The 10,295-nt window shown below is 43.2% G+C and overlaps 1 protein-coding gene across 1 annotated transcript; it reads right to left on the minus strand.

Annotated features, from left to right (window-relative positions):
- Positions 1–7,373: 7,373 nt before the first annotated feature.
- Positions 7,374–9,974, minus strand: LOC137745943 (expansin-A3-like). The gene is made up of 2 exons (XM_068485976.2): positions 9,686–9,974; positions 7,374–8,277 (listed from the first exon to the last, which is right to left on the minus strand). The coding sequence occupies exons 1-2, from the start codon at positions 9,918–9,920 to the stop codon at positions 7,649–7,651; spliced, it is 864 nt and encodes a 287-aa protein (XP_068342077.1). The 5' UTR covers positions 9,921–9,974; the 3' UTR covers positions 7,374–7,648.
- Positions 9,975–10,295: the final 321 nt, after the last annotated feature.

The raw sequence follows: 10,295 nt of genomic DNA on the forward strand, positions 1-10,295 counted from the left end.
GAGCCCAGTGCCTTAGACCGCTTCTCAATTCACGCGGCCGATGGAGTTCATCTACATTTGATGGCCACGACGGTGGCCAGGAAATATAGACAACGCCTGTCGGCGCATAAAATTGTCGGTGAAATGAACGTTCGGGCACCTGATATTTAATAGTCTTTTAAGAACATGTGTCATGATAAAATCAACGCAAAAGAAACAAGACTTACAAAGGCCGAAGAGACTTCATGCGGAGGAATGGAAAGGTCTTCATCTTGCGGATGGATCGGCGTTTCGGCCGTTGCCTCAAGATCGGCCATGGGTCTCTTGCCGCGATCCGCCGTAGGGAGACATGATCGAGCGGTCGCCTCGACCACCGGAGGAGGATGGACGGGAGGAGAGTTAGTTGGTCGAGGACGGCGCTCCAGCGAGACTTCGTCACTCTCGCTCTCGACGTCCTGAGAAAAATTTCGTTACGACTAGAAGCCTAAAGAAACAAAGGATGGAAGTAGAATTATACCTCTTCCAGAAAGACCATCGGTCACTGAGTAGAGGGTGCCTCGACAGGTGCAGCCGACTTCCCCACGGCAGGCGCCACGACCGGCTTCGAAGCTGCAGCTGACACGACGACTGGATCGGCCGTGGTCTCAGGCAGGGAGACGGCTGGAGGAATCGGGTTTGAAGAAGCTGGGGCAGCCGGTACAGAAGGAGAGCCGGCATGAGCAGTTGTCCCTGTGGTGTCACTGGGAACAACATGAATCTCCCGGTCGCCCTTCTTCGCCAATTTCTTGACGCGTTTAGAATGACGAGGAGCATCATCCTCCGGCTCGGCTTCTCGATGGGGGCGTTTCGCGGGGACTATCCGCTCGGTGGCTATGGTCATCTTCGTGGGAACCAATTTCTTCGACTTCGCCACCGCGGCGACCACTTCCACCTTTTTCGGCACGCGACCCCCTGAAATAGCAAAGTAATTAATAACCGAGGACAAGCAATTGAAATACAAAGAGCGAAAGGACAATATACCTTGGATCGACTCCTTGGGTTGGGCCAAAGGCGCTGGTCTGGGCAGGTCGCCGAAGATACTGCTTACCACGTCTTCAGCCGAGACGCCGAAGAAGTCGCTGGTGTACTTCTCCCACCAGTCCCCGAAGGTATCGGTTCCCAAGGATTCAGGAACTGTCGGCTGGAACCAGAATTTCTTGCACTTCTCCTGAAACTCCTGCTCCGACGTCTTACATTCCCTCTCAGAGGAACCAGAAAGACGCCCTCGACTCAGGAGGGACCGAGAGGCAAGCAGGGGTTCAGGGCAGCCTTGGAGGTAGCCAAGCTGCCGGGCGACAAAATGGGGATGGTAGACCTCCCAGCTAGCTCGGCGGGCATCGCAACCAAGAGGAAGATCGCGAGCCAGAACGAATGACCCCCAGCGTTGACGGATGTCCGCATCCTCGGACTCAGCCCACACTGCCGTGGGGAGCCTGATTGAGGTAGGGTACTCCTGGTGTCGGCATACCAGGAACTCGTCGTCCGAAAGGACGTCGAGGCTGAGGAAGTGTTTGAGGACCTCATCGGCCCGGTGAAGAGGCGCCGGTCGAGAGGCCAGTTGAAGGCCGAGGGCGGCCGAAGGGTGGAAAAGTAAACCTGCAACCAGAGTTGGAACACCCAGAGGGGTCCATTCTGGTGCGGGTCAATCTTGTTAATAGTCGTCTCGGCCAAGTAACGGTAGAGGTTGGCGAGTATAGCCGGGCTGAGCGCCAAGGAGCGACCATTAGCCAGTGCCTGGGCCACCGGCATGTTCTCGACCAGGCATTTGTTTGACCTGGTACAACAAATGAATTTGTTGTACCAGTAGAAGAGGAAGGCTTCGTGTTCTCCCTTCCTAAGGCTTTCCTTGCCTCGGTCGGCGAAGTGAATGATGAGAGTGTTGTAGTTGAAGAAGTTCTTGTGGAGCTTCTGAACTTCTTCCCTTGAGGGCTCCCGGTCGCCCCGACTAAGCGTCTCAACGGCCCGTTCGTCGAATAACGCCTTTAGGTCGAGAGGAGAAGGGCATCCGAAAAGGGCGGCATTGATGGGAAGGCCGGTTGGAGAAGTCCCAAGGATGGCCGAAATGTCGAGGACTGTGGGGTCGAGAGGGCCGAAAGGCAGGATCATGGTGTTGGTGGCCGAACACCATAAACTCAGGGCCGCCATAAGCAGCTCCTTATCCATGGTAATCTCCATGGTCGAAAGAATAATGGCATCATAGATACCAAGAGCTTTCCACTCCTGGCCGAAGAATGCTCTCATTCGGTCGACCCAGGCGGCCCAGGTTGTGGTGGTCGAGGGCCAAGCTCCTTGAGGCCGTGCCAAGCACCATTTCGACCAGTCGAACCCCTGAAGCAGGGGTGTTAAGCACTTCTCCTTGAGAAGATTGGTGATGCACGACGGCACTGCATCTTTGAAGAGTGGGCCCAGAATCTGATGAGTAGTGGCCATGTCATTCTCGAAGCGTAGCGTCTTGATCGCGCTCCGATCGATGAAATCCTTGCACTTGTTGCACTCGTCAGAAAGCTTCGAAATAAAGGAAGCCATTGGTAGAGAAGAGAGAAAGTGGTTTTGAAAAAGGAGAGATTGCAGAAGGACGAACTGGAAGGAGTTGCTTGAACAAACAAGAATGATAAAAGGAAGGATTCGAAATTTCTGAAGGCGTGGGATACGAATTGCAGAAGTTTGGTATTTATAAGCTTTTCAGAATGAAGATCAAATGTTTGGTATTCGAAAAGCACTGGTTCGAATTGGGGGGAAATTTAACCGGGAAAAAGTCCTAATCATTTCGGATATTTTGGGAACCTGCGAGGATAGGATCGAGGTTTCGAGGATCCAGGATGCACGATTGCGTGCGGCGGCGGTTTTAATGCATTAATGAGGAAGAGACGCTTCGGTGGGTGCACGTTTTCAAGGGCCATGATTGAAAGCTATTAAGATCGGCGGAGAATCGACACGTGGCTGTACGTTGGGGGTAACAAGGAGAGTGCAATCATGTCTCATAAATGTGCATAAGTAATGGTCATCAAGGGAAATAAAGTCCGAAAAGCAATAGGCGTTTCCGCTTCTTCAAGGTCGAGGCCCGACCAAAAGTTAACAGTCGGTGACCTCAGAAGTGAGGTGGCAATGTTTGGGCCCAAAATAATATTGTCGGGCAGAGCAGCAGGATATGCTCGGCCCAAGGCTGTGTCAAATACTATGGGCCGAATGATAAATCCCAGGCCAGTTGGCAGGGTCGGACAAGTCCTATCCTAAGAAGTAGTCCAGATAAACAGAAAGGGTCGAGGAAGTCCTGGTATGACCAGGATTCCCGGCCGGCAAAGAATAAAGCCTCGAAAAGAGGGAAAGTTCAGAATCCCAGTGGGAGTAGGTTTGTTCGAGTTAGAGTTGAAACGGGACGAGGACTCCCAATCCAGATCAGGATGCAATTCGGTCTCAAGGAATGGGGTGCTATAAATACAAGAAATCATTCAACAGAAAAACCCCTTCAATCCAGCATACAATTGCCCTGCGCAAAACCTCTCAAATACCTTGAGATTTTTCCTTTTCTTTTTCTGCCGAAATACCTTCAGTTTGGATAAACAGCACTGTGGAGGCAGCCGACGAGCACCTTCAGTTTGGATAAACAGCACTGCTGCCGCAGAATCAGCCGACTGAGAAGCACCTTCAGTTTGGATAAACAGCACTGCGTCGAGGCCGACCGATTACCTATCTAAGTCTTGGCCGAGAAGGGTTTTCGAACCCTTGTTGGTAGAGGTTACCTTGCTAGCCTTCTTGGCATAGTCAGGTGTTACGAGTTGCGTTACTCGGCGTACTAGACGCCGAGTAATTTTATGATTGGATACTTGCAAGTAAGTTTCAGGGTTCGGCATTCCGACGGCTGAACTACATTTACCATCAAGACATACATCACGTTTGAGTACCTGTGCCCATACAGTTTGGTCTCGATTCGACGTGCTTATACTCTTACGAATATAATCACAGTGACCGAATCGGGCTCCGACGATTTGTGAACTCCGCAGAATTAGTAGCCCTGTCTTCAGGCTATAGAACCCAGAGACCGAGAGGGTTCCTTCCTCGGTCGCAATCGCAAGATAGAGAAGTCAACGACGCGCTCAACGCAACATCAACGAATTTTACTCCTCGGCCGAGCTCGGCCGACGAGTTGGCACGCCCCGCATTCAACCGAAGGACGTAGTTAGCTTATTAGTTACTCGGCCTGCGCGCCACGTAGGTTTTTGTAATTTTTAGAGTCAACAGTGAGAGACCTTTATTCCTATTGAAAACGCAGAGGAAGTCGCAGGCTAGAGCAGCTAAGGTGTAGTGTGGATTGAAGACGTTGAGATAAAAATCGGAGAAAAACCCTAAACCCGTTAATTTTAAGAATTATTTACCTTGGCTGTGATTTTTGTCAAGTGACTTTGGAAGTTGTTGGTTAATTTTAAATAGTTGGCAGATTTATTGTTTTTGTGGATTTTGAAAATATGAACTTCTATGTGGGAATTGAGTGTATGCAGATGCTTTACGATAACAGAAAGGAAGTGCAAAGAAAAAGGGCAGATTCTTCCCATTGTCATTTCATTTCGTTTCGGGAATAACGCAAGTAGCTTACGTTGAAATTCTGTTATAGACGATGAGCTACAATTGGCTTGATCCGTTTACAAAGTGCGTAAGCGGTTTAACTCGAAAATTAGATGCAGCCATAAGATTAAATAAAATTAAATGGTGCATCAGGTCTCCGAATTCAGAACTTGATATTATTATGATTCAGTCTAGCTACAAAGTTAACCAAGATTGGTAAAGACCAGGCTATCAAGCGAGAGCTAGCTAGAGGTGAGTGGAAATTTGATTTCAAAAATGGTTTTCATTATATACATACCTATATAAATGATTTTAAATATGATTATGATCATTCCTATACTTGGTTTATTGTTGGAAACATGATTTAGCTGATGAATTTTTATAAAAACGATTCTTTGAGATACTGCTTTCACTACTAGGCATGATCATGTATTTGGTAATCGTTTTGGATTATGATCTTATACACTACTTCGTAGGCATGTACTCACATCTAGCGCCTTACTCGTACGACCGTATACATTATTGTCATGACGTACGTTAAATTTCAAACTCAACTATTATTTAGGGTTAGAGTCCCAACTTATTCATGTTTTGGGTTAGAATCCCAACTTATTCATGTTTTGGGTTAGAGTCCCAACTTATTCATATTTTGGTTTATAGTCCGAACAATTTTGTATTATGGCTTCAAGTTCCAAGGTTCTAAAAAACGCTAGGTGCTAGTAGGGCGGTGGGTAAGGGCTTAGCGCCTAGGCGGCCTAGCCGGATTTATGTAAATTTATTATATATCTTGTAAATAAATGTATATTTACACTTAAAAAACTATACTTGTATGAATAATAGAAGAATGATAAAATGCCAAATAGAAGTAGAAGAATACACAAAGTACATCCATCCAACAGGTTCAATATTTAAAAAACAGTAAACATATATAGGTAATGTAACACGTTATTTTTAAAAAAAGGAAGAGATATATATATATAGGTAATGTAAAGAATTTTAAGTACATAATTTGAAAAAAGAGAGTAGATAATAATATATAATATATTTGTTTAATAACGGAGTAGGTAACTTTTTAAAATATAATTCATAAGCCTAGTGCTTTTGACACCTTGGAAATCGATCTGACAGAGGGGATGGCTTTTGACAGAAGGCAATGACTTTTGACACATTGGAAATTGGTAAGGCCCTTATTTTGGGGTTTCTTGTTTCCTCACCCTTCCATTCTTTTTTGATTGCTCCGCCCAATTCCCATCTTCTCCACCTAATTAAGTTTCTCATTTCCTTTCCCTTCCATTCTTCTTCGATTGCTCCGCCTGATCCCCCATCTTTCCGCCTAATTTCCATCTTCTTGCTCTGTATAATTTTCCAAAACCTAATCATGAGTCCAGTCAATTTCCTCAAGCACAGCGAAGAAATCCTCTTTGGCGAAGAAATATGGACTTCCAGGTCAAAATTTTCATTTTTTTCCTACAATTGCATTGTTATTTTGATTCGTTCTACGTATCTCTCTCACGTTTACTCTTCCCTCACACTCTCTCGGTTTCTCTTTCGTTACCCTCGCGGTGTAGTGAAACGAAATATTTTAACAGAACCGCCGCAAAGGCTGCTTAGCTCGGCCCTTAGGCCGCCAAGCCCGCCTAGGCACCGCCTAATACCCTTGCCGATTTACTGAACATTTTTGAAATAATCGCGGCGACGGCCCGACGCCCAGAGTCTAGGTGCCGCCTAGACCACGTTTTAGAACACTGAAAAAGATTTGGCAAATTTTAATATAAAAGTGATTCAATTGTATATAATGACAAAAATAAACATGATAGTGTGGGCGCTGACTACGCCAACGGTGGCAAGAACAATGGTTGTGATGATGGTGCCAATAAAAGGGTGTGGTGGCTAGGCTACAGAGGTAACAATAGTGGTAAGGGCAACGACAACAACAATGGCGGCGATTGTGGTTGTGATGACAGTTGTGTTTATGTTTGTGATGATGGCAACAGCGACAAGGATGTAGTGGGAGTTGTGGTTATGGTGGTACTAGTGGCAGGTATAATAGTGGTGGTGATGATTGTGCGATTGTGGTGTGGTGGTGGTGGTAATGGCAATGTGGTATAAGAGGTTAGGGTTTTAAGTGGTATGTGGGGGTGATCATTTTGTTCTCCAAGAATAAAGTGTGTCTAGAAGAATAAATAATATATATATTTTTTTAAATTAATGAGTGTATTACATGAAAGTTTGAGGTAAGAATAGCATCAATGGTGTAGAGAAAAATAAAGTTTGATTATAACTTTTAAAAAATTAATTGACACACATTACAAGAAAGTTTGATGGTAATAATGTTATTTTTTAAAATAATGCGGTGTAAGAGGTTAGGTTTTAAGTGTAATGACAATGTGGTGTAAGATGTTAGGGTTTTAACGTGCTCTTGACACATCACATGTTATATTGTGATAATTTGATGGTAAGAATAACATTATTGTTTCCACATTTCTTTTGCTATGTCACAAGACCAATTTTAATTTGAAATTTTGTCTTTTCCTCTCTATGAAATCTTGGATTTCACTGCACACATCCGTTATGACGAAACTTTTGCCGAAAACTAATGTGGATATAAAAACCTCGCTATCAGAAATATTATAACACGAAACCACAAATTTGCCAAGATTGAAGGAAATGTTGACCATATAAAACAATAGGTGAATTATACTTTACATGGAACAGTTTGTAAATATATATATATATATATACACACACACACACACACACATATATATGTACATATATATATATACACACACACATACATGGAACATTTCAGTCTCTTTTACACGATGAGAGGTAAATCTCCGACAAAGCAAATATTTATAATTTTACATAATAAAAAATAAGGAAAATAATTTTCACACATCGTCTTTAGCTTCTTACACACTTCTGTTTAATTATGGATGTTGATTTTGTTTGATTTATTCAATTTAATGACTATAAATAAAGAAAAATGTGTGGAAAGCTAAAGAGGGAGGGTGTGTGAAAATCACTTCCCATAAATCAAACATTAACATTATTTACAAGTTTATTTCTACCTGAAATTCTTGCCTACGAAGGTTTGGCCAAACTGCCAATTGCTTGGAGCAACATGCCATGAGGTTGAGTATCTACCATCACTCGCTCTGACTCGGAAGGTCAATGACTCGCCAACCATCTTGGCGTCAGTTTCCCACTTCTGACCCCATAGCCGCTTCATCGTTGTCCATATGAGCTTCTTGCTGCCCTTCACTTGCATTCCGGTCACATCTCCGGCTCCTCCCACATTCCACACCAACACTTGGTTGAAATATGGATTCCCAGTTATTGTGAGTTTAATTCCTCCTGTCTTCAGGCATGGAACCCTGCGGTACATGACCGGAACAATGCCGGCCTTGTACTCGGCAATTTTGATGAACGAAGGTTTGGCTATATCAAAATGCTCACGAGGAGGGTTGCACCACCCTCCATTGTCACTTGGCTGGTTCCAATTGGGGGGGCAGTTGTTGGTTGCCGTGACGGCAAGAGTTGGGTGTCCTGGCTTGCACCACTGAGGGTTGTCGACGCATTTGATTTCATAGCATGCTCCACAAGACAGCCCTTTGTTGAATAAAGCCTCGCTCAACGCTGCTGTGTCCAGGCCATACCCTTCTTTTATCACATCCTCATAACCACAAGCTCCTCCTGCACGTAGTCATCATCAAAATACTACTATCTTGTTCTAATTAATTTCCAAACAACCAGGTGAGATGAAAAAAAAAAAAAAAAAAAAAAGACTAGTTCGTGTGATAATGATGTGATTGGATCGTAAATAGTATGTCCTAGGAGCGTCCCACGGCTCGTATGAAATTGACATCGTGAATTTTTTGTCTTAATGGGTCGTGCATTGTTATCGTGAATTTTTGGAAGGCAAGAATTTGAACTCTGCAAGTTCCATTCTTGATCTCTACTGCCTGCATAAAATACAAGATCCTTTTGACGGCGACTGGATCAAAAGCAAAATTACAGAATCCAACTTGCTTCGAATATGGAAAATATTTACATCTGTTATTCTTAAAGCTCACTACAAGCAACTGATCACATCTTTAAAGAAAAGCTAATGAAAAGGGCTTGAAAACTTTGAGTATTAATGATAAGGACAAAATAAAGGGTAAAGTGAATAGTACCAGGATTGACTTTTTAGTGTAAAAATGTGGTTTTTGGTTAAAGTGAACAGTACCGTACATTTTTCGTTAAAACTCCCCATCTTTAATACATACTCAAATTGGGATCGAGTTGTAGATATAAATGCTTGTCTAACTTTGCGTTTTGGCTGAAATATGGCCGCGATTTGAAATGTGGTCTCATGTCTATTATTTGAGAACCTAGATGTTGTGATTGAAATTTCTCTCTAGATTTTAATTTATCATCAATAGGAAGTGGGATTCAAACTTATAAATGTTTTCTAAAATTGGGAACAATGTTTTAAAAGATGAAGGTGAAGTCAAGGCCTTCATAGGTTACCTAGCCTAGGTAGGAGCATAAATTATTAATTTTTCATAAACCTCGATGTAGGTGAGAAACTCTAACCATAAATTTAAAATTACAAATTTGTTGTGAACTTGTGGAAGGTTGCCGGGTGAGATTGGAGGTTGGCACCGTTGGCTTGAGACTTGAAATTTTGAAGTAAAGAAAGGTGGGAGAAGATAGAAGAGTTTTAGTTTATAAAAGCCGTGCCCAAAAACGATATCTATTTGGGTTTGGGTTGTTTTAAAATAAATAAAAAAATCAAACACCTAGGTGGCGCTTTAACAACACCTCAAGTGCTTAGGTGCTGTCTCCCAACGCCTAAGTTAGTTTATAGCTTATTCCTGATTGACGTATATAGGTGTTTCTTTATATAGTCGCCCAAAAAGTCATCTAGGCTGGTCAATGCTAGTTTTTTAAAACATTGACTGGTAAGAAGAGAAAAAAAACCACTACGTAAGACCTAGTTGGTATATAATCGATCCCTTTAAACAAGGTTTTTTTTTTTTTTTAATTTCGCCGGAAGATGGTCATTGAATCCTAGAAGCTTGTTAATGTACAATATAGAAGTAGCATTAATTCATACCAAAGGTTCCCGGGCCACCTTCATAGAATGTGGCATGAGCATGCTTCCAAGGGCCACCACCGAACCTTGGCCGGTTGTGGGTGCGGGCAACCGTATGAATGTCATGTCCATCGTCCTCCGATAATTTAGCTGCAAGTCTCCATGCAGTGCTTGCATGGACAACATCAGCCACCAGAGGAAGAAAAATCAATGTCACTAGCCCTAAGAGGGCCTGCAAGGGCACTTCATATGCCATATCTATTTGTGTAGGTGTGTAGAAATTTTTATTTTGCAACTAATAATTTGGTTTGCTGTAGATTCTTGTGTTGCAAGGATTTATATGGTTCTAGAGTTTAGGCATGTCTATTTTGCAACCTTGCGGTTATTTTAGTTAGCTTGAATTTGGTAGGATGTAAGTGATTAGGGTGGTTACAATGCTCCTAAAATTTAACAGAGATAATAATTAGTTGATACGAAAATATAGTAATTTCTATAAATTAACAAATTCAGCAAAAGATCATGTGAAAGTTTCTATTTAGCTTCCTGAACTTGTGGTATAATCGCATCGTTTCTCTAGTTTTCGCCCCAAAGACTTATAGTGGAACCCATCCGGCGGTGAGATGGGTTGTCT

Source organism: Pyrus communis, chromosome 12 (assembly GCF_041283825.1).
Source record: "Pyrus communis isolate YQ-2024b chromosome 12, ASM4128382v1, whole genome shotgun sequence".
In the NCBI taxonomy this organism is placed as follows: domain Eukaryota; kingdom Viridiplantae; phylum Streptophyta; class Magnoliopsida; order Rosales; family Rosaceae; genus Pyrus; species Pyrus communis.

Coding starts and splice junctions, on each gene's coding strand:
- LOC137745943 (XM_068485976.2), bottom strand. CDS start 9,920: ATGGCATATGAAGTGCCCTTGCAGGCCCTCTTAGGGCTAGTGACATTG. Junction 8,278..9,685: donor AGGTGGCCCGGGAACCTTTG/GTATGAATTAAT, acceptor GACTACGTGCAG/GAGGAGCTTGTGGTTATGAG.